Genomic DNA, 24,369 nt, shown 5'->3' with positions numbered 1-24,369 from the left:
TGTAATCTCATCATCCAGAGCTATGGCCATCAGCGGTTTTTGTTATTGTTGTTGTTGTTTTCTTTTTACACGCAACTCCAAAGTCAAAAATGTTCAGAGCCTGTCCTAACATACAAGTTAGACAAAGACCAGAGTTAGCCGCACCCCTATCCTGTGTGGGAGGGTTGTTTCTCATCTAACTAGATGCTCCGGTGATGGTTTTAAAGGCGGAAAAAGGGGGCTTTATGGGGGCAGTCTGCAATCACTCCAGACAATGTACATATAATTCCGTTTCTTTCAAGGAGAGAAATGGGATCTTAAGATTATGCAATGAGAAACAGACAAGCTACAGGATGCAGTACTTAGAACAGACAAAAAGGAAGCTCAGGAAGATCCAGCAGCCTGGGCTGGGAATTTATTGGCTTTTTCCGAAAGGCACCACCGGGCAGGTATCTCAAGATACAGTCATCATCGAGAGAACACTGCCACCTTGTGGCAGCAGGTAGGCACTGCACACCTTCACCCACCCGTGAAGGATTCCTACATCCTTATTACAAAGCGTTGCCTCCAATCCTTCCTCCCTCCCTCCCTCCGTTCCTCCCTCCGTCCCTCCCTCCTTCCCTCCCTCCCTCCCTCCTTCTGACTGACCAAGAATCTTTCTAATTGGGAAAACAGAAAACAAAACGACTCTCAGTTTCTCACAACAATGTATCAGACAGCCAAGAATGTAGCTCAGTCCATAGAGACTTTACCTAGTAAGCTCACATCCATGCGACTGGTCCCCAGTACAGCAGCATAAACTGGGTATAGGGCCAAAAGGATCAGAAGTTCGTCATTCTTAACTGCAGTTCAAGAACTTATCTCAAGGTGTGTGTGTGTGTGTGAGAGAGAGAGGTGTGGGGAAGGAGATAGAGATTCTGTGTGTCTGGGCATTTTGTAAAAATTAGGCCAAATAATTTGCTAGTTTCTGAGCGACTAGAACGCATATCTCTTTGGCAAGGCAGGGAGAGCAATGCTTGACAGTAAGGTGAGATGGGCTGAGGATATTCTTTTACTGTTTTTTTATACACGTAAACAATGGCTCTTAGAGTCTGCAGAGATCTTGGAAGACACATTTCATATCTCTTATTTTAAATATGTATTTTTGAGGTCTGACCTAAAGTGTGTGTGCATGTGTGTTTGTGTGTGTGTGTGCACGCACGTCCACCTACAAACATACATATGCACACATGTATATGCTGGAAGCAAATATGTGTGACACCACGCCTGGCTCTCACATTTTAAAATAAAATGATATTATTCAAGCTGGAACTCTCATGAGTGGCCCTGGACATTCCAGGGAGCTCATCTGAGCTCTCGTTCTCCTCTGCTATTCATCTGTTAATATGAGCTTCCATCAAACCCTGCTAGTGATATTGTAACAAAGTCTAGTGAAGCCCGTGCTCTGGCAGTGCAGCCCCCGCCTCTATGTGCTCACAGGGCCCTTCCTTGCAGCATGCATGGGAGGGCACAGGCAGCTGGAGGCCTGGCTCTGTGCTGCCCCTCCTTACAAAGGGACCATTTTGTGACGTTAGGGCGATACTCTCACTTAATTCACTTCTGTGGAGACTATTTCCAGGGTGGGGTTTGGGGTTTTTTCTTCTTGTTATTGTTGTTTGATATTTTTTTTTGATGTTGGGAGGAGATAACTGAGCCCATAATAAACTTTAAAAGGATAAAAGAAGAGGTTTTTGATGGTCTCAGAACCTTCTGATCTTATCAGTATCCACGGAGATCACGAAGGCAGAAAACATGGACGATGAGTGTTCTCTGTCCCCAAGGGGGCAGCAGAGACAGAGGCTGATCCTGACACGGGCGAGCATATATGGAGCCTTTCTCTAACTGATCCCACTTCAGGGGAAATTCTGAAATCATCGCAGCATTTGGGTTCTCTAGTTAAACCTCAGAAGTTTCTTCTTAACCCAGAAGGGGGCTGAAAGTGGAAACACATTCTAATTTTGTTGAAACTCGGGGTTGAACTGAGTGACTGTGAATCTCGGAGTACACATTTAACTTGTGCAGTGGGAAAAATGGCTCCGTTTTGTGGTAAGAACTTTCAGAGGTTTAGTGAAACTCCTGCATTGTCTTTTCAGGCCCTTTTATTACGTCTAATTGCATGGACGTGGACCCGCTGTTGTTCAGGAATTTCTACTTTCACTTCTGATCTACTGGGGACCTGTTTTTACCTGTTTGTTTGTTTTGGTTTGTTTTGTTCTTTTTACTTGCAAATGTCACTGTAGCGTGTAACAGCCATCTTCCTGAGGTAACTGGATTGACCCTAGCACAGGCTCATGACACCATGACACACAATAGCTGTTGAGGGGAGAGAGAGAGTGGGAGGAACAGGAGCTAAAGACAGAGAGAGACAATGTTCCCAGCACTAACACAAAAAGACGGGAGTTTTGTTCTGGTTCCTGGTTCTGCTTGCCTGGTTCCTTTCAGTCGGCCTGCTTCCTGGTGGCTTTTTCTGTGTGCATTCCAGGGCTCTGCATGTTAGCACTGTCTTTATGTGAAGCAATGTGTGCTGCAGCCAATGGGATTGAGAGAGAAATTCAGCAAGTCTTCCTAGGAAACCAGCAATGGCCACAGTCCTTGGGATCCTGGAGTTCTGCAGCTGAGACTCCAGCACAAGGTCCTCACTCTTCTTCCCTGAGTTCTCAGGCTGAGGGGCTTTTCACCTTGTCCTCGTTCTCCTGATGGGGCCTCAGTTTTCTGAGGGTTCGGGAGCTTTCATAGAGCATGGTGCAGCCAGTGATGGGTAACATGAGCCAAGAGACCTTGCTGGTAAGCCTTTCCAAACTTGTCATATTTGTATGACATATTTGTGTATGTGGGGAACAAGAAATGGTACTGATAAATGACACTGAGGGCACACGTGAAGGAACGGAGGAAAGAGATCTATAAGACCCCTAAAGGATCATCAATTGTTTCACAGGCATTTGAGGGAGAGGGACCTGACCTACAGGCCTACCCAGCCTACAGGCCTACCTGACCTATGGGCCTACCTGAACTATGGGCCTACCTGACCTACAGGCCTACCTGACCTACAGCCCTACCTGACCCACAGGCCTACTTAACCTACAGGCCTACCTGACCTATAGGCCTACTAACTTACAGGCCAGAAAATGAGCAATCTAAAAAGGTAGATAACCTCTCCCTTTGCATATGTTTTTCTGATGCTAAGAGTGGTGCAGATTCAATGTTGGAACTGTGGTGCTCAAAGGAATGGGAAAGCAGGACAGAAGAAAATGAGCCTGAGGATGCTCCTGATATTTGGGAGCTGTTGCTTAACTTCAGCCAAGCCTATCCAAGTGCAGGAAATGGGTAGACTTCTCATTTCTATTCAAGCTTAGGGGCTGTACCCAAGTGCTACTGTAAGATAGATCTTGAGCACTATCCAGCCACATTCTTCCTTGATTTGACCCAGAGACAGCTGAATTACTCCATGGAGGGAAAGGTACAGGTACTTAAGGCAAATGGGAAGCAGGCAGAAGCAGAGAAGCTCTTCCTACATGCACTCAAGATTCTGAAAGTTCCCAAAGATGATGAGACACGGTAAAGTTCTCACATGGGGCATTGGAGAGTGGGGGTAGGTTGGGGACCCTGAAATGAATGTCTTTGGGCTTTTGTTGATGGGCTTCTGTCCTTTCCCATCATTCCCAGCCTGGGTCACAGTTTTTTTCTTCCAGGAAGTTGAAGAGGGAAAAGCTCAACATATTCCTAGTCACAGCCTGGCCAACCTGCCCTCTTCCCATGTCTCTACTGAGAATGTACAAGGATGACAATTCCTTTGGCCTATTTCCCATCTCATTAGAATTCAGAGACTTGGACAAAGCTGCTACTACCCAGTCTTGATACTTGTCTTCTGGCTCTGTCTGTCTTCAACCTGTTCTTTCTCTTGGGAGGGTCATCCCCCTAATTTATCCCTCATCCCTCCTTAGCTCAATGTCTTCAAGGGTGGAAGAGAGGAAGGGTCCCCAACAAGGTTACTGAGGGGATTAACTGGGGTTAAGTCAGCATCTTGGGTCTGGACCCCACAACTTTCTTGGTCATCGGCTCCACCCATATACAAAACAACTTAGTCACCAAGATTACTTTGCTTCACTCTCTATCCAGAGCATAAGCCAAGCATCGTATGTGGGCCCTACAGTATGGCCAGGTGCTATCTTGCCTGCATATTACCTGGCTGAGAATGTAATCCAGAAAAGGGTGCTGTGGGAAGGCTGCCACCCCCATTCTCCTTTACCATATTTGGTTCTCTTAAATGACCAAATAGGACTATGTTATGCAAGCTTCATCTGGGTATTGTATATATAACCTGATTTTTTGCATCCAGAGAACCAGGAGGCAAACCCAAATCTACAAGTTGTTCTCATGACCACCCTGCCCCCATCCCTAGGAACTTGCCTATTCATACTCTCAGTTTCATAGGATGTGCTTTATGTCTCTCACGGTGCCTGGGACATTTGGCCCTTCCCCATTAGACTTTCAATACAGCCTCCATTAATTTACAGTACTCATCTCTACTTTCCTCTAGGACAGCAAGTCCCATACAGGACTAGGCACCTATTATATCTTGACCCTAAATTGATGACTCTGTACCTATAGAAGGTACAGGTGCACATCTAAAGGTGACTGGGGGGAGGGGCATTAGTGTTTCCAACCCAGAGGCACATGGGCTCTGTGCAGAACACATCAGCTGAACAGGAATATATATGTCTGGACAAAGGGCACAGTCAGCCTGTTGTGGTGCCAAATCTTCTGACATCTGGAGTGTTAAATAATTGCTTTAATTTTTAAATAATGGCAATGAACTTTAAAACATTTAAAAGCAATCTTTAATCCAAATTTCATACAACCAAGGGCTCATTTTGAATGCTGGTGCTGGTGGCTGACTCAGGGGGCACCTAACCTGCATGTTCTGGTCCAATCTGTATGGTCAAATCATAATTTCGGTCATCTTGTCTTACAATAAGGGACATAGAGCAAGGGGCAGGATAAGTCACTAGGTGCCATTACAATTTAGTACATGCTATTTGGAAGACAACAGCCTCAGACTTCCAAAAACAAATTCCAGGGATTTCTCCTTTTATTGTAAGGCTGGGTTCGTGTAGCACATGGTCAAGGCTCATATCATTATCTGTTTCAGTGAGTGTTTTATGTGCTTGCTGAGTACACGTTAGCTTGTTCAGCCATACCATCATTATTCCACAGTGTCATCTTTACTCTGGGGTTTGGATAGATGAGGTTGGAGAGAGTTACTTGCCCATGACCCCTTAGACTGTGGCAACACTCCTTTCATTGAACCTAGTATCTGTATTCTTGGGTCCAGCCTAAGGTTAGACTCTACAGGGATCTCAGGGCTGGTGGGTAAGTAGTAGTGTCTGGCATGGTTTCTGGGGCTGCTGGGAAGTATACGGCAGCATCTTCCTGACCTGGGGTGTACTTAGCCCAGGCTTGAAGAGGTAGGCTTGAGTGTGATCAGCGCCTTGAAGAATTTCACTGGGTTTTGTCCTGCTTGCTCTTTTGTGTAGACAGGCACTGCCAGGATTCTCCATAGACCATCTCTCTGTGCAATGCATAGTTGATGGCGTTGATTGTAGGCGTGGTTTTGGCAATGAGGGCAGGTACCTATTGTGGTAGAAAAGTCCATGAAAGATGCTTTGAAGCCTCTACTTTTCTCCCAGTCCCACTCGAGACTTCTTGCTCTTTCCCCTTGGAACTCATTTGTACTAAGCTTCATTCATTGGCCTCTGAGCCTCTCCTGGTAGATGTTCATGGTCCATAGGACATCACAGAACCCCCGCTACCACATCAGAACATACCTGTTCTGAAACTGGGTGTTGATTTCAGACCCTGGTCTCAGGGCTCATGCTCTATGTCTAGCTGTCCCTGTCATCTCAGTATGGCCCAGTATGGGGTGGGTGTATTAGCAGAAAGCCAGAAAGAGTGATACAGAGAGACAGATGTGAAGATGTATAGGGTTTCTGAGACTTTGAGAATCTGTACCATTTGTAGTTTGGGAGAGATGAGGCTCACATCTGCGATGGCTGCATACAGGTACAGGAGGGCATAGGGGCCCCAGCCTAGCATTAGTATCCTTCCTGGAAGAGTAGTATTCACCTAAAGAGAAAACATCAGAAGGAGCATCAGGTCACTCCAGAGGCAAGGCTCCTAGCACAGACTATGCTCTTGGAAAGGTTTGAATCAGATGATCTGGGCTCACATGAGCTCTCTACCTTGAAAGCCTATACAGCCCTCAGCTTGTTAGTTAAGCTCACCTGTCCTCTGTTTCCTTGTCTATAAAATAGTCTGAGTTGCCTGTAGGTAGGGCCTGGCGTGGGGTGGATAAGAAGCTTCCTTCCAGGTCTTGAAGTGCTCAGCTCTGAGCTCTCCTCAGGCTTAAAATGATCTCATCCTCAGTGGCTGCAGCCACGTGGGAGATCAGTCTGTCTGGGCTCAATTTTTTCTACCATATCAGATGTAAACAGGGAGTGGGGCTGGCAGGGAAGGTTGTTGATGCCAAAGTTTGTCACGGATCCACAGGAGTACTAACAACTCGACATCTAATTTCAGGATGAATTGGAAATGGTTTCATTCTTTACATTCTCTGAGGCATAAGGATTTTTATCAAAATATCTCTTTGACAAAGAAGATTTAGTTGCAGGAGGACACATTTCCTTCAGTGTTGGGTTTTAAAAATACACCGAACAGTGAGGCTCCTAGCACTGCTCAGAGGGTAAAACTGGTGATGAGTAAGAGTGGGGACCAGTGTAGGATCTCCAGCTCCCACGTGTAAAGGGAGATGTGGGGGCTCCTGTGTCTGCAATCCCAGCACTGGGGGGAAGGGAGACAAGAAGAAACATACATGGGCTCACTGCTTACCCAGGCGAGCCAAGTAGCAATCTCCAGGTTCAGGGACAGACTCCCTCTCAGAAACTAAACTGGGTAGTGACAGAGAAATGAGCAGGGACTTCTGGTCTCCACAGGCACACGGGCCTCCCTCCCCCTCCCCCCCAGCTCTTCAAACACAAACCAGGGAATGTTCAAACTGCTCGCTAAATTTGTATATCTATACCCAAACATTAATGAACTCTCTCAGTACTTTCGAAAGAAAGCTTTTTTTTTTTTTTTTTTTTTTTTGCAATGAATGACAGTTAATGCAGAAATTTGTAATTGGTTAGAGTGCAAAGGATGTGTGCCAGTTGAGAATCCAGCCACAGATGGGACATCTATATCATCCACAAACACGACAGACAGACAGACAGACAGACAGACAGACACACACACACACACACAGCTCCAGAACCATAGAGGAAGATGGAGCACAGACAATCACAGCCAGGGGTCAGGAAGAGCAGAAGTAGCAGTGTCTTCTGCTGCGCTGAGGAAGTCACAGAAGTTGAGGTTGTCTGCACTAGATTAGGCCAGTCAGCACTCTAGCATGGAGTGTGAAGAGGTTGCTGAGCTCCACTGTTAACTGGGAAGCTGTGGCAGTTGATAGCTTGCACCAGTGTGACCTCACCTTGGCTAGCCATGCTCCAGTGGAAGGTCCCACATGTGTGAATATGTGGGCAGCGCAATGTGGGGTTGGTGAGGTTTTTTTTTTTTTTTTTTTTTTAAAGAGGGCATTAATCTGTGGATTTAGGAAGTGGAGGTGGAAATTTTCTCCAGTACACATGTGTTCAAGGCTTTTCTTCTATTAGTTTTGACTGTATCTGGTTTTATATGAAGGTCCTTGGTCCACTTGGACTTGAGCTTTGTACAGGGTGATAAGAATGAATTGATTTACATTCTTTTACATGCTGACCACTAGTTGGACCAGCACCATTTGTTGAAAATGATATCTTTTTCCACTGGATGGTTTTAGCTCCTTTGTCAAAGATCAAGTGACCATAGGTGTGTGGGTTCATTTCTGAATCTTCAATTCTATTCCATTGAGCTACCTTCCTGTTTCTGTATCAATACCATACAGTTGTTATGACTATTACTCTGTAATGCAGCTTGAGGTCAAGAATGATGATTTTCCCAGAAGTTCTTTTATTGTTGAGAATAGTTTTTGCTATCCTGGGTTTTTTGTTATTCCAAAAGAATTTGCAAATTGCTCTTTCTAATGCTATTAAGAATTGACTGCATGAAATTGTTAGGCAAATGGATGGATCTAAAAAATATCATCCTGGGTGAGGTAACCCAGTCACAAAAACAAACAAACAAACAAACCCCATGATATGCTCTCATTGATAAGTGGATATGAGCCCAAAAGCTCAGATTACCCAAGATACAATTCACAGACCACATGAAGCTCAAGAAGAAGGTGCAGATTCTTCATTCCTTCTTAGAAGAGGAACAAAAATATTCACAGGAGGAAATACAGAGAAAATGTTTTAAGCAGAGACTAAAGCAAAGGTCATCCAAAGACTGCCCCACCTGAAGATCCAGCCCATATACAGTCACCAAACCCGGGCAATATTGATGATGCCAAGAAGTGCATTCTGATAAGAGCCTGATATAGCTGTCTCCTGAGAGGCTCTGCCAGATCATGACTAATACAGAGGTGAATGCTGGCAGCCAACCATTGATCTGAGAACAAGGTCCTTAATGAAGGAGTTAGAAAAAGGATTGAAAGAGCTGAAGGTGTTTGCAACCCCATAAGAACAATACCAACCAGCCAGAGCTCCCAGGGACTAAACCACTATCTAAAGAGTACACATGGACAGACCCATGGCTCCAGCTGCATATGTAGTATAGGATGACCTTGTTAGGCATCAGTGGGAGGAGAAGTCCTTGGTTCTGCCAAGGCTCGATAGGGGAGTGTCAGTGCGGGAAGGAGGGAGGGGTGGGCGAGTAGGTAAACAACAGCAAAAAGGAAGCGGAGTGGACCCGAGAGGACGAAATAGGGATTGCATAAAAATATATTGTACAAAATTCTCAAATAATTTTTAATAAATTTTTTAATGTGGAGATGAGCAAACGAGCAATGTGGAAGAGATGATGCTTCAGCCTCCAAGCCAGGATCCAGGATTCTTATCCCGGTGTAACCCTCAGCCTCTTAGCTAGATCCACATGAAACTGATTTACAATGTGGCTTTCTAGTGCGCGCTGATTGAGCTGCAGATTGTCTTAATAAGGAGAATGTTTTTATGCACTAAAATTGAACACCTTGTTGAAGAGCCCTAAACCTGGGTTTGTATCAATCTCTGCTATTACTAAGGGTGACTTTCTCTGTACCTCAACCCAGTCTGGGACTGGGAGTCATAAAGCTTCCATATGTCAGAAAAGACTCACAACGATGAAGTGAAAATACACACAACACCTATAATATCAATATTTTCTTTCACAAAGAAAAACACAACATTCATGGCTTGTTACGACTCATTTGCTAGTTTTTTTTTCATTTGTTAATTTTTTAAGTAGCAAAATTAAACAAAAACCTCTGGCAAGAGAATTTTAGTGTAGAAATTCTTAAATGGCCAGCAGGTCTCATTTTAAAGCATCATTTTTCTTAGATAAATGTGCTTGCAGGTGTGGTTTTACATTGTGGGTAATAGCCTGTGACTGTGATTAAATTAAACATTTTAAAACAATTTAAGAAGCACCATTTCAAGAGTCCTGCAGTTTAGCCTGGGATCCCTAGGAGGAGGGGAATGGAACAGCCTGGGTGATGTACTGAAAATGCCTGGATCTTGGGATTGCTGGGTCTGGGTAAATCTGTCCTGTTACGGCCCTTGCTCCCCGAGTTTTGCGAATGCGAGCAACTGGGAAGGTATTTTCTAGCCCTGACAGCATATCCTTTATGCAAGCTGGCTTTTCTCATGATTGTTACAAACACAGAAAACACTGACTTCTGCCATGCCGTGCATGTTTCCCAAGTCTCTGAGAGGACCAAGAGGTTTCCGCTGTCATAGGAGCTGGCTTCTTACCTGGAGATGACCACTCCTGGATAATTTCTGCTCCATGAACCGGTATGAAGTGTGTGTGATGAACATGGGAACAAGGAAGTTGAAAAAGGCCATGGTGAAGAGAAAACTGATGAAGTTTCTACAGGGACAGGGTAGAAAAACAGAGGTCAGCACCAGGGGGACAACAGCCCAGGTCTGCCAGCATCTGTGCTAGACAGTGAGAGGTATCATCCCGTCCTAGAGAAGTCCTCAGAGCACAGCTTCTTCTGCATCCAAATGAACTCTCCTCAGCAGTCAGGTTCATCAGTCTTCCAAAGACTGGGTTTGGGAGCCAGGAGCTGAGATGAAGAGGTATTTTGCAAATCTCCAACGCTCAGCCTTGCTGTCTCATTTGTGAGCCAAGAACAGAAGATGGGGTTTTTCAATTTGGAAAACATTGGGATAATCTTTTTGTCTCTGTATAAAAGTTGTCTTTGTATTAGTCAAACATTGTTTTCTGTACTAGCAGAGAGTGGCATACAGGCAGACTTTGACACTCTTATATACCTGCCTGTGTATTTTGTAAACATTTTTCTCCATCACCTTTTGATTGGTATAATAAAGAGTTGACAGCGCATAGCTGAGGCAGGAAAGGCGAGACTTCCAGGCAGAGATAGGTACTGTGGAAAGAATTGAGAAGTGCAGGAGACACCAGCCAGACATAGAAGTTGGACAAACAGGGAGTGAGTGAGAGACTATGGGCCATGTGACAATCATGAACTAGAATAAATAGGGTAAAAAGTCTCGATGTCATTATTGGGAACTGGTGGATCAAATAGCCTGAATCTATCTCTATATCTGTCTGTCTGTCTATCTGTCTATCTATCTATCTATCTATCTATCTATCTATCATCTATCTGTCTATCTATCTATCATCTATCTGTCTGTCTATCTATCTATCTATCTATCTATCTATCTATCTATCTATCTATCTATCTATCTTATTTATCCTGGATGAATCAGTGGTCCAAGAGGAAATACTACCCAAGGGAATCCCTTGCTTGTCCTAAGATTAGAAAATAATATATGGATGACAAAGAGACTAAATATTTTATCATTTAAGAAATTAGTGGCTCATACCTGGGAGGGCAAGGTAGAAGGATTACCACAAGTAAAGTGCCAGGCTGAGGTTTATAGTGAATTCCAGGCCAGCCTGAACTGCAGTGTGAGATTACATTTTAAACTATCCACAATGCAAAACCCATTAAAAGGGACACAAAAGAACCTGGTGTCTCAGTTTAGGCCTTGAGACAGAAGGATGAGCAACCAGAAACAAGTAGGAAGTAGCAGGAAGCAGATCATGAAGGGGAGGCTACTCACTAAGATTTTGCTCTTCACTAAGGAGAAGTAGGAGAAAGAACTGTCATAGGAGCCTTGGTGGCTGGTGTTCTGCAGGACTCTGGGGCCATTCAAGTGCAGAGGTCAGTTTTACCTGAGAAGCCTATGTCAGGGGCAAATGCTCCATGAGGTATTGTTGTCAGTAAAACATGAATGAAGTGTGACTGTGCTGGAAACAAGAAGTGGGAGAGGCGGGAGGCACGGCGCTAGAAGCCATGGGACCAGTCCTCATATGATCCCTGATGAAATGTCTAAGCTCTTTTCTCCCAGAGCTACACAGATGGTGCAGCAGAAGAAGAAAACCCCATGGTTGTGGAAAGTGCATACACTCAGTCCTACCTTGTCATGGGTCAGACCACAGAGGATGCTCAGAGATGTAGGATTTATCTCCATGCTACAAGGTCTCCACCAGTGTGAAGCCTTTCTGTGCTTTGGATCTATTCATCTAAGGGCATAGGTGCCTCTCAAAATCAATGAATTCCAAGCCAAGACAATTCCTTATGCTGAAGAGGGTCAAAGAGTAGTGGGGCTCCATGAAAGTTATGACTGATACAGGCAAATGACCCACTCCTTTGGATGCTTGAAGTTGAGTTGTTGCTTATGTAACATTCACACTGCTTGTCCAGTCTCGGTGACAGTCTGTGAGTGGCTGTCATAACTAAAGAGCTCGGATGGCCCCAAATGTTGATATTGTCCCAGCAGAGTTGTCAGCTTTGAGGAAGAAAGCCTCAAAGCTGCAACTTCCATCTCACCTGTCACCTCTAGAGTAGTCCAGTGTACAGCATGTCCCCACAGGCTCATAGTCATAGTGGCCCCAGCCCATCAGGGGCAGGGATGCCCAGAAGGCAGATGATAGCCACACAAACAGCACCAGAGGGATGGCTGTGTCCCATGCCAACTGTCGACCTGCATAAGATACAGGAAGGAGAGGTTGTCTACATAAAAAAAGAAAGGACTCTGTAGCTGCAGAGTAGCCCCAAATCCCTAGTCCAATAGGAACAGCATGGTGCCTCAGGCAAGTTGGGGGTATCTTTGAGCCTTAGATTTCTCCATAAGGAGCATGGTACTCTCTGCCTTTGAGGACTGTGATGAGACTATGGGTAGTAGTGGGCTACTCATCTGCCCTAAATCGTCTTCAGAAAACAGAGGGGAGGAGGGAGGTAGTGAAAACAAAAGTCAGATGCGTCTCCCAAATCCAAGGGTAAGGATAAGACACATTTGGTAGTTCGGGTAGAGGTGAGGTGTTTGCTGAGAGGCAGGGTGTCTGCTTCAAAAATGTCTCTTAAAAACCCAGGGACTTGGATCCTATTCCTTGCTGCTGGCAGAAGCTATTGTATTGACATTCTCTTAGGGTGTGATCCAGCCTGACGGTTGTTGTCTTCTCCCTTCTGTCCTTCACAGCCTCCACGAGAGACCTGGCCTCAGCACACCAGTCCCAGTCCCAGTATCCTTATCTGAGAATTATTTGTTGATCTCCTTTGACCCTAAGGCAGAGGACAGGCTTGAGCCAGCAAAGAAGAGCAAGTTTACACCTTCCCTCACACCATACATAGCCTATCTTGATGTCACTTCAGATGGGATTTTCTTGGATGTGCTTCCCTGCTAAAGATAGGTTTGTGTCCTCAAATCCAAGTGGTGATGCTATTTAATCCAGTGTGATGAGATTTGAAGGTAGGGCTTTGGGAGATCGTGAATCTGAAGAGGAAGTCCCTGGGTGAGATTGGTGCTCCTTTTGTGTAGAGCTTCCTGGGCTTCAGTGTGGTCCACAACTCTCATATTCTTAGAGGGAGAGCCATGAGAACAACGGGTTTGCTCTCTTCTGTGTGGAGATATAGCTCGGTGAACATCTGCAAAGAGGAACTGCATCAAGACCAAACCATTCTGGCACACTGATCTCAGGCTTGAGGGAAATAAATTTCTATTGTTTAAGCCTACTCTTGGGCTGGAGAGATGGCTCAGCAGTTAAGAGCACTGACTGCTCTTCCAGAGGTCCTGAGTTCAATTCTCAGCAACCACATGGTGGCTCACAACCATCTGTAATGGGATCTGATGCCCTCTTCTGGTGTGTCTGAAGACAGCGACAGTGTGCTTATATATAATAAATAAAGAGATCTTTGAAAAGAAACTACTCTTCGGTGTTTTTTAAAGAAGCCCAGGACCACTAAGGAACCCTCTATTCCATCAGAGAACATGGTGATTGACAGCCAGCTTGGCCCACATGTGAAGAAAAAAAGGAGCCTTTCTGATTGAAGAACATTTTCAAGATAGAATTTTGGCTGCCACCCATTGATGGAACAGATGAGACTGGCTGCCCTCCTCCCTCATCACGGTCTTTATGCTTCTCTGCTCAACCATCTAGGGCGCAAAGGGATTGGATGTGAAGGCTTGGTGGGACTGGAGGTTAATGTAGAGATGTCTGTTGCTATTAGAGAAGGTATTCTTCCCTCCCTCCCTCCCCCCTGCATGTGTGTGTATATGTGAGTGTGGGTGTGAGTGTGTATGTGTGTTGTGATGATCCTGGGGATATTTGGAACAGGTGCTAGTATGAAAGAGGTGTCCCCAAGGCCATGCTGACAGGAAAAGCTAACATCATCACTCAGAATAAGAATAAGGCAGTTTCTCAATGGAGAGAGGCCCCTGATGTCTGAGTGTTAGGCTGTGGGTGTCACAGATCCAACAAGAGCCTTCAAGCTGATAAAATTCACTGCAGAAGACTTGGGAGTCAGATGGGAATGGGAACAACAACCTCTGGAAAGATCCTGGCCATACTCAGTGCTATCCCTAACCTTACCTACTGTGTGGCACAGATCAAATCGTTTGCCTTCTCTATGATTGTTTCTTAAGCTGCACACTGGAGGTTTCCTGTGTGGGTCAGTTGAAACACAACTCCTCACAGTATGTCTATGTGTCTCTCTCTGGTGGTGATGTTATGTGTTTAAACATATATTGAAATTTAAGTACATTTATACCTCTGATTTCACAAATATCATTTAGAGTAAGAAATTAAGATTTTTCTTTGAGACAAGACCTCATATATCTCAGCTGGCCTTGAATTCACTAGGTATCTAAAAATGACTTTGAGCTCCTGTTACTTCTGCCTCTGCCCCCCCCCCCACAACTGCTGGCATTATAGGCAGGCACCACCATGCCAGGATTATGTGATGCTGAGGGCTAGATTTAAGACCTTGTAGATGCTAAGTAAGGACCCTACCAACTGAACTATATAACCAGACCTTAAATTAAGTTTTAAGGAGAAGTGGACAGTGCCCAGTGATATACACGTATAACACCTAGTACTTGGGAAATGTAGACTGAAGGACCAGGGCTTCAGGGCCACCCTACCTACATATAGAATGCAAGACCAAACAGAGCTGCATGAGACTCTGTCATAAAACAAAACTCACAAAATAAAGCAAAACCCATAGGACTAAAGGAAATGTTTTAAAAACCCTAAAGAAACTCATTTGTTGGGGACAAAAATAACAAGCAAAGGTTAGGGACATGGCTCGTTTAGTCCAATGCTTACCTCGCTTACATAAACTACTAGGTTAATCCCTACCACCGTATAAACCATTCGGGGAAGTGCACACCAGTAAATCCAGCACTCATAGGGAGTCTGAAGCCAGCTTGGGATACATGAGACCCTGCCTTAAAACAAAGTGAAACAAACAAAAGTAGCAAGCAACCATAAAGCAGATGGCACCCTGACAACAAAATCTAACAGTGAGGCTTAGGGAATCTACACCTGGATTCATCCTAGTGCAACTCCACCATGGGCACACACCCAGCCCCACCGCCACCACCATGCCTGTGCCTGTGTGCACATGCGCACACACATTTGCTCTCCTTTTGTCTCCCAATTGTACCTGACTACCAGGAAAATTTCTATATCCATGATCTCACTTGATTTTATAAATGAGTCTCTGAGATTTTTGTTTGTTTTTGTTTTGTTTTTTTTTTTAATAATCTTGCAGGTGTTGGAGAGATGACTCAGCAGTTAAGAACATTCATTGACTGTTCTTCCAGAGGTCCTGAGTTCAATTCCCAGCAAACACATGGTGGCTCACAAGCATCTGTAATGAGATCTGATGCCCTCTTCTGGTGGTGTCTGAAGACAGCAACAATGTACTTATATATACTAAATGACTAAATCTTTAAAATAATCTGAGAGAAAACCAAGGTTCAAAATCTTGAATCGCCAAGGCTGCAGGAAAGGCAAATTCATTCCTTCTAATGTGCTTCTCAAAGTGTGCATTCTGCAGACTTGTCCACCCTCCCTCTTTTTCCAAAAGGAGTGTCTACATGTTGTGTGCATGCACCCTCTCTTTCACTCACACTCTCTGGTTTGAAAACATGGGGTGGAATTGAATACTGACCACCCTGCACTATCTTATCCTCACACAATCCAGGGTCTCAAGGGTGTCCCTACACTTGGAGGGGAAGGGGGCGGGGACATACGGGTACAGTGGTGGTGATAGCGTCCCCAGGCAATGGCTGCACTGCTACAGATGCTGGCCAGCGCTGTTGCAAATCCCTGGAAACCATGAACCTGGCAGCCCTCTGAACCATGTGGCCAGCGCCTGTGGGAAACAATGGGAAAAATGACCCTTTCTTCCATCCTTCCCATCTCCCATACCTGTCCAGGCAAACCTGGAAGGCATCTGGATATTATCCTTGTTCACGCAGGAAGGACGTTATTATCCAAGTCTTCCCTCTATGGAACTGGGGTCTTGGAGTTTACGTGGGTGGGTTAAACCGATCTATCTGCTGGATGCATGCCCTTTAGTCTCACTGATTTTTTGAAACCACCAGTGCACCAAAGAGTATTTCTGAATGATCATATGCCCCCATTGCAGGTGGAGAAACTGAGGCCAAGGTACCCAGGATAACACAACAGATGAAGGTAAAGTTAGAGGATAACACCTCCCGCCCCCAATCTCTAGATTCTCAGCAGGTAGTGCTAGTTCATAGAGAGAAAGAATAGTTACTGATTCAGGCTCCAAAGGCAACTTTTCAGGCCACATGACAAAACCCTGGTGTGCACATAAGGTATTAGATGCTGAACTATATCCTGTTTGCTTTAATAAGCATTTATTTAGGGCTTACCAGGCAGTCTTAGTTCATGCTCCTTGTAAATAATTAAACAAATACATCTAACAACATGTATGAATTAGGTTGTAATATGTAATTGACAGAAGTATCCCAAGATTGGAAATAATGGGGGAAAGACTCAAGGCTAGACTAGCTGAATACAGGGCTCTAGTCCACTGTCTCTTTGGTCATGGCTGAGAAGCCCCTGCATTCTAGATATTGGCTATTTCTTCAACAATAATCAGACATTGCAGTTTAACTTTATTCAGTCTGTCTAACCTCTGACCTTGGGATGGTCTTCTATAGGTAGAGAGAAAGGCTATGGTCTGCTTACCCTTGACCCCAAGGGGAAGCCCCAAGCATGACCCCAGGGCCTGTTGAAGGGGAAGGGGATGATGAAGGGGCTGGTACCGGAGGAGGCTGGATACAGCTGCAACTAGGGCATTCAGGCTGATCCCAGTGTCTGCCAGGGCCAGGCTCAGTACCAGAAGGTTGCTGGGAGTCCGCAGATCTGGAGTCTTGCAGAAAGAGAAGATGGTCAAGCCATTGAGACTGATGCCAGAGAGTGCTGAAAGGAAGGGTGAGGGCTGGTATCAAGACTGGTGAGACCCATGTGGGTGTCCGAAGCAGGGTCTGGGTTAATGGAGTTTCAGCAACCTTCCAGATTCCACCTCAGTGACCTCTCAGCACAGCTTTACCAATGCTGCCCTGGTGGATGACTCTCAGGTATTATACTCTGTGATTCTCCCTGCTGACTTACTGACCGTCTACAGGAAGATGTAGAAAACTTTGTGCCCAGTGTGGCCCGTGCTGTGACAATCAGTCACTGGCAAGTGCTGAACGAGTGGGTGCTAGGCACCCCAAAAAGCACTTTTCAGGGATCCCTTCATTCATTCTTTTCCCTATGGCTCAGAGATGCTAAATGTCATGCTTTAAGTACAGTTAGGAAGTACCAGGGCTAGGGACAATCTCCAGTCTTTCACATTTTAAAGTGCCTTCTTCAAGAACCATAGGACAATATCAGGAATAGCCCTGGAAAGAAGATCCAACTTAGAGCCCAGAGTAATCCAGGACACCAGGCAGTGTGAAACTGCAGGAGAGGGTCTCTAGGAGACCTGAACTTGAATTTCAGCTTGGTGTTTCTTAAACCTTGGCTTCTTAACCTTGGCTTCTTGTTTCAAAACTGAAGAGCAAGAGTTGGGCCTGGTGGCCAAGTTACTCAAAAAGCAGAAGCAGGGGGATTACAAGTCTAAAGTCAGCCTACATAACCTACCTCAAAACGAAAAAGTAAAAACAGGACTAAGGATAGCTTAGTGGTAGAGAATATCCCCAGCTTGCGGGAGGCCCCAGGTTACAGTCTCAGTAATATCCTTCTCTTACTAGAAAGGAAGAAATGGTGGAGAGGGAAAGATCTCTCCTTTAAAACGGTGGAGGTCAGTGCGTGGAACCAGGTCCCAGAAAGAGAGAGAAGCATACACAGAGATATAAACTTAAATTTCACAGATTATTAGGGGACCAGAAATCAGGGTAAGTTTCAGAGGTTCTCAGAAAATGGGGCCCACTTAATGGTGTTCAGGATCTTCAGGACAGTCCTAGTGGCTGTCACTTTCTCTGTATTGTCAGTTTTAAGTGAAAGAATGTACAGGTTACTCTTCTGGGCCTGGTCTGAATGAAGACTTCACCCCATCAGCCTAGCTCTAGAAAGGACCATTTCTGTACTCACTGAGCATCCTAGAGAGTTTAGTTTGAGGCAGGCATCTCTTGGGCATAATTTTCTTCTTCTGGAGAAGTGCCTTTGGTAGTAGAAATAGACCAGGTAGAAGTAGTGGCAGACATGGACAGAGGTGGCAGGGGGAAATTCCCTGTATATCTATTTAGGAAATAATTTTATGCCAATGATTGCACTTAATCTCTGTAGGTACCCCTTTATAATGACTAGGCTCTTAGAGTAAGAGATGAAATGATTTGATCAAGTCCCACATAAAGCAGGTGACTGAGTTGTCCATCTCTGGAGACTTCTGAGGCCTGGTCTTATATGAGATTCTTAGCAAATTTTGGGGGGAGTAAAATAATTTTTTCTCCTGGCTTAGATATGAAAATCATAGACTTGACCCAGTCACATCCTAAGCAGGTAGCTCCTGTCTAAGTGTCTCTCTTTCTCTTTGACCCCTTCCTAGCTTCTCTCTCCTGACTCCTATGCAGCAGATTATATCCTACAGGGGCTCCTGGATCCACACACAGAGGAGAAGCAGCCAAGATGATATGATACTGCCCACTCCACAGTTGTGGCCACTCCACAGTCTTCTGCCCACTCTACAGTTGTGGCCTGGGTAATGGGAACCACTGGGTCCTTGCTTCACCCAAGGTCTCACTTGGCTCACCTTCCATCAGCAGGACTGTTCCTACAGCCAGCACCTCAAGTTCCCCAAAACCAGCAGGCAGGGCCCTGGTTGCTGTCATTCTTGGATGCCCTCTGTCAGCTACCCAGCTCTTTTCTGGCTCTCTGAAGCCAGGTTCCTCTTTTTAAATGGTCACTCCACTTACTGGCACATGGAGATTATTCTGGTAGACTAAGACCTTCTTTATTTCTTACCCTTCTAAGTATTCCTCTTGGCTCATACAGAAGGAATCCTTTCAGCAGATGGATAGTGCAGCCTTTGTAAAGCTGGAATGAGCTCTGTCTCGTTCATTTCAGCCCACTAGGCAGGATTAAGGTCTCAGATCCAAATGGTGTGTGAGTGAAAGCTGAATTGGGAAAGGGTTGCATAACTAAGGGAGGGAAATGGAAGAAAGGATTTGAGCTGCAGCTGTCCCCGAGAATTGGATAGTAGCCAGATTCTTGTATGTGCACAGTTGCTGACAAGCTGCTTGTGCATGTGCGTGTGCATGTGTGTGTATGTATTCCTGTGCATGTACATGTGCATGGGTGTGTGTTGTGTGTTAATTCACAAGCTCATAGGCTTGCGCAGGCAAGCATTTGGGGGGGGGGATGAGGTTTATGAAGTCACCTGCTGTCATAAAGCAAACGTTGATTAGGACCCAACCCTTGGCTTCTGGTACTGAGTCTACCATGACTGGCTATCTGCTCTGCACTGCTGCCACTAGATGACATTTCTATCCAACTTAGGCATTTCTGCTCCATACCCTTCCCTAGCTAAATGCTGGTTGAAATCCATCATGGATTTAGTCTTTAGCGCTTCACTTCCTGTCTCACATGCAGCCTCTGAGCTATGCAATCATAAAATACCTCCCAGGATAAAGAATGGCTTGCATTCTTTTCAAAGTAACCCATGACCCACTAAGAACTTCAGCTTCTACACACAAGGTCTTGTACAACTTTGTAGTGGCCCATGCTGAAATCCACAACAGAAAAGAATGGTCTATGGAGCAACTAATTATCCAATAGAGAAATCAAGTCCCAGGGGGTTATTAGCAAAGGAGCTCGTGTCTACTAAAGTAGCTGACATTAGACTATGCTAATGGATGATGATCCAGAGACTTGTAAAAACAACCTCATGGATGATATGCTAGTACATCTCTATTTCAGATGAGGACATTAGAGAGAAGTTGGTGACAAATCAGTCCTTGTAGTGAGCCATCTAGTGAGTTTAGGTGAAATTGCAACAGTGCCTGTCCTTCCATCATGTAGTTCCTGGCACCTCCCATTGCTCTGTCTTAGAGTTTTCCATTGCAGACACTGTGACCAAGGCAGGTCTTATAAAAGACAACATTTAATTGAGGCTGGCTTACAGGTTCAGAGGTTCAATCCCTTATCATCAAGGTGGAAGTGTGGGTGTATTGGAGAGTCCAGACAGGCATAGCACTGGAGTCACTGAGAGTTCTCCATGTTGTTCTGAAGGCAGACTTGTCCCTCATGGCTAGGAGAAAGATCTCAAAGGCCACCTCCACAGCGACACGCTTCCTCCAACAAGTCTATACCTCCTAATAGTGATACTCCCTGGGCTAAGCATATTGAACCACCATATTCCACTCCTGGCCCCTGGAAGCTTTTCCAAATACATGAGTCTATGGAGTTGTACTTCACCATAGCTTTATACAAAATACATTTAGTACAACTTCAAAAGTCCCCATAGTCTATGGCATTCTCAATGATGTTAAAAGTTTAAAGATCAAAGTCCTTTCTAAGATTCACTCAATCACTTAACTATAAAGTCAAATCATAAAGCAGACACATACCTCAAATATCACAGTATATACATTACCAATCTAAAACACCATTGTGAAGAAATTGGACCAAACACCCCCCCCCCAAAAAAAAGCTAGGCAAACTCCAAACTCTGCATCTCCATTTCTGATATCAAAGTGCTCCTTGGATCTCCAATTTCTTTCATCTTTGTTGACTGTAACAAATGTCTTTCTTCTAGTTTGGTTCCACTCACTGTTAGCAGTTTTTCTCAGCAGGTATACAATGGCTTTGGCATGTCTAATGTCTTGAGGTCTTCTATGAGCATTATAGCTTCTTGTTCCAGTGTCTGGAATCCACACATGATCTTTTGGGCTCATCCAAAGGGCTATAATCACATCCATCTCTGCTCTGTGCAACACTCCAAGGTCTGGTTAATCTACTTCATCGGTGCTTCTGCTTTTGGTGATCATCCATGGTACTGGTATCTCTGACATACTGGAGGTTTTCACTGCAACTTGGCTTCACCAATAGCCTCTCATTAGGCTCCCTTTATAGTGTGAAGCCTCAACTTTGTTGCATGACCTCTTCAGTCCTGGGCTATCAACTGCAAGATACATCTTCTGCAATGGCCTTTCTTGGCCTCTCATAATTCCCAACCTCAGCTGCTCTCCATGACCCCTTCATGCTTTCAAAATAAGTATCAACTGGGTGACTCTTACACATTACCAACTCCAGCTACAGCACAAGGTCCAACTTGGTTATCTTTGAAACACAGCTTCCTTGTGTTCTCAGAAAATACTTCCTAGGAGATTTTACCTCAGTGATGCTGGTCTTCTTCTTAGGTCCAGCTAACCAACATCAATTGTCCCAGTAGTCCCTTCTCTTCTGGACTCTAAAACCAGAGCTACATGGCCAAAGCTGCTCAGTCACTCTGCTTGCTGGGGATGAAACATAGCCCACTTTTGCATTCCATCTTCACCGGCTTTCTGTTTTCCAATTGTTTCACTTCTTAAGCTTGGCTGTCCTGGAACTCTCTCTGTAGACTGACTTTGAACTCAAAGATCTGCATGCCTTCGCCTCCTGAGTTCTAAGATTAAAGGCACATATCATTATGCCTAGACCTAAGCTTTTCCTGACCACTGTTCTTCAAGATCCAGATCAAAAGCCTGTGTCTTTCAGCCTCAAGATCTGGAACACAAGTGTGCCTTCCATTTCTGAATTGTAGTTCATTCCAGATTAAAAGTACAAATTATTTCTTGTTCAACTGCAAACACAAACAATAAGCTTAGCTGTGTGGGATCTTGCCCTGAAATCACTACTCCCTTAATCTGTTTATCTCATTGAACATAGAATTCAGTTCCATTTCACTTCCTGGTGCCCCCTTATTACTTGAACCATATATTTTGTATATTTTCTTCTTAAGCTTGCTACACTTCATCAAAATGCTTTTCATGGCTAAACAACGAAGGAGAAAGTCTATGTATGCTGGACATTTCTGAGACTTCCTTTGTCAAGGCAATTAAGCTGAGTCTCTTCATGTTAGCCTCAGGCAGACTCTTCAGACAAGGGCAAAAAGCAGCCATGTTCTTCACCAAATTACCACAAAACAGTCTCTAGGCCACATACTAACATTCTTCTCTAAAACCTTTTGAGCCAGGCCCCACAGTTCAAATCACCCTCAGCACCAAAGTCTTCTATATTCCCAATACGATGGCCCATGAAACCTAAAGCATTCCAAGGTCTTCCAAATTCATATTTCTCCCAACAAAATTATGTCCAGGTCTTTCACAGCAATACCCCAGTCCCTAGTATCAACATCTACCTTAGTTAGGGTTTCTATTGCTGTGAAGAGACACCACAACCAAGGCAGCACTTATAAAAATCAACATTGACTTATAGCTGACTTACAGGTTCAAAAGGTCAGTCCATTATCATCAAGGTGGGAACATGGCCGAGTCCAGGCAGTCAAGACACTGGAGGATGCTGAGAGTTCTCCATCTTGCTCCGAAGGCATATAGGAGAAGACTGTCTCCCACATGGTTAGAAGGAGAGTCTCAAAGGTCACCCCCACAGTGACATACTTCCTCCAACAAGGCCACATCTTCTAATAGTGCCACTCCCTGGAATAAGCATATTCAAACCACCACATCACCCTTTGATTCCTTCTAGAAGAGTAATTCTTTCTATTCTGACAATGTCCAGATCACAAACCTTTTCTCCTCTCAATGCCTACTTAAGTCTGAACTTAATGATTCTTAGAGTCCAAAGTTCCAGCTATATCCTTCAGGACTTTCCTTACTCTTTTTTGATTTCTAACCTACTGGTTAACACCTGCAGCTGTCTTTCCTGTGCCCATTAGATCACCAAAGACATCAAGAAATAAGAGAAGGGACAAGATTAGGAATGGCATATAAGATCAGATAGATAAGGTCAGAATAGAGGCATTCCAAACAAAAGGAAAGGGCAGTCTGGATGTAGCAGATTGGGAAGGTAACAGGTACTTTCTTAGCATTGAGAAAATGCTATTGGCCAGATATGAAGTGAAAATATGAGAAGCATCATCTTTCAGAAGCTGCTATTTATAACTTGGCATTGAGCTAGGCACTGTATATGTATACCCTGAGTCCCTGTCTGAGGGTTACTAAGACTACAACAAAACACCATGACCAAAGCAACTTGGAGGGGTGTATATTTGGCTTACACTCCAACACTACTGTTCATTTTAAAAAGTCAAGACAGAAATTCAATTGGGACAGGAACTTAGAGGCAGGAGCTGATGATGCAGAGGCCATGGAAGGGTGGTGCTGCTTATTGGCTTGTCCCATATGGCTTTCTCAGACTTCTCTCTTGTAGATTCTGTAAGTACCAGCCTGGGGTTGGCATCTCCCACAATAGGCTAGACTCTTCCATATCAATCACTAATTTTAATACCATATAGGCTTGTGTGCAGCCCAATTTTACAGAGACATTTCCTCAGATGGGTTTTTCCTCCTCTCAGATGACTTAAGTATTTGTCAGCTTGACATAAAACTATCCACCACAGTCCCCAGGCATCTTCCTTGGCTGAACCTAAACAGTCTAGGCTTGACCAGGCTCCTGAGAATACCAGACTGTGGAACTTACCAAAATTCAGAGGACCAAGTATTCTGAGACAGCCATCAAGAAGAAATCTAGTATTCAGTCCCGCCTGCCATCTTGAGAAGGTTTTTGCAGGATGGGGTTATAGAAGAGAAAACAAAATCTACCTCTGTAAGATCCAGTGCTAGGACCCTCCCTGGTGTATGATGCTTGAGGAGGGGGGACCTCTCCTCTCTTGCAGTGATTCCTTTTGTTTTTAGCATGGGTAGTAATGCCTCAAAAGGTTACCCACTGACTCCCCAAGGTTCTGCAACTGGGTGCCCATGGGGCAATGAGGGAAGGTAGATGTTTGCCTATGTTCATGAGCATGTCTTCCTGCAATGTCAGAATCTTCCCAGCTCCTCTGTGAACCAATGCCTGTAAGTACCAGAATTTGACAGTGTTCAGAAAGGTTCTATCCCCCAAGACAGCCAAAAATGGGCAAGCCTAAGCTAATTTTCACTGACACTCCAGGTAGAAACACTTTGTTTCCTTTTGTAACTGATGGTCTAGATCTGAATACAAGTGTCAGACCCTGAAGTGTGGACTCTTTCTAAGGCCTAGAGACTATCATAGGGAGGGAAGTTTTTAGAGGACCTTATTTAAAGGCCAGAGTTCTGTTTCCATTTTTTCCCCCAAGCCTAGCACCTCAAACACACAGATTTATTCTGGTTGAAATGGAGTTCTTTGCAAGCAGACAGCTTATTCGGCCAGTCACTA

General features: G+C 44.7%; 1 protein-coding gene across 2 annotated transcripts; it reads right to left on the bottom strand.

The window, feature by feature from the left end:
- Positions 1 to 5,517: 5,517 nt before the first annotated feature.
- Positions 5,518 to 18,845, bottom strand: RGR (retinal G protein coupled receptor; the record flags this gene model as incomplete). Of its 2 annotated transcripts, none has more annotated exons than XM_080925875.1 (7): positions 5,518 to 5,649; positions 6,028 to 6,141; positions 9,939 to 10,056; positions 12,047 to 12,200; positions 15,753 to 15,901; positions 16,797 to 16,953; positions 18,767 to 18,845. In XM_080925875.1, 7 exons carry the CDS (start codon positions 18,843 to 18,845, stop codon positions 5,518 to 5,520), a joined length of 903 nt encoding a protein of 300 aa, XP_080782001.1. The 2 variants fall into 2 exon arrangements, with proteins under 2 accessions (XP_080782001.1, XP_080782002.1); XM_080925876.1 differs by having other exon boundaries at positions 15,753 to 15,874.
- Between the last annotated feature and the right edge of the window lie 5,524 nt (positions 18,846 to 24,369).

Source organism: Micromys minutus, assembly GCF_963924665.1.
Source record: "Micromys minutus genome assembly, chromosome: 12".
In the NCBI taxonomy this organism is placed as follows: Eukaryota; Metazoa; Chordata; class Mammalia; order Rodentia; family Muridae; genus Micromys; species Micromys minutus.
This window is presented reverse-complemented; position numbering and strand designations above follow the sequence as displayed.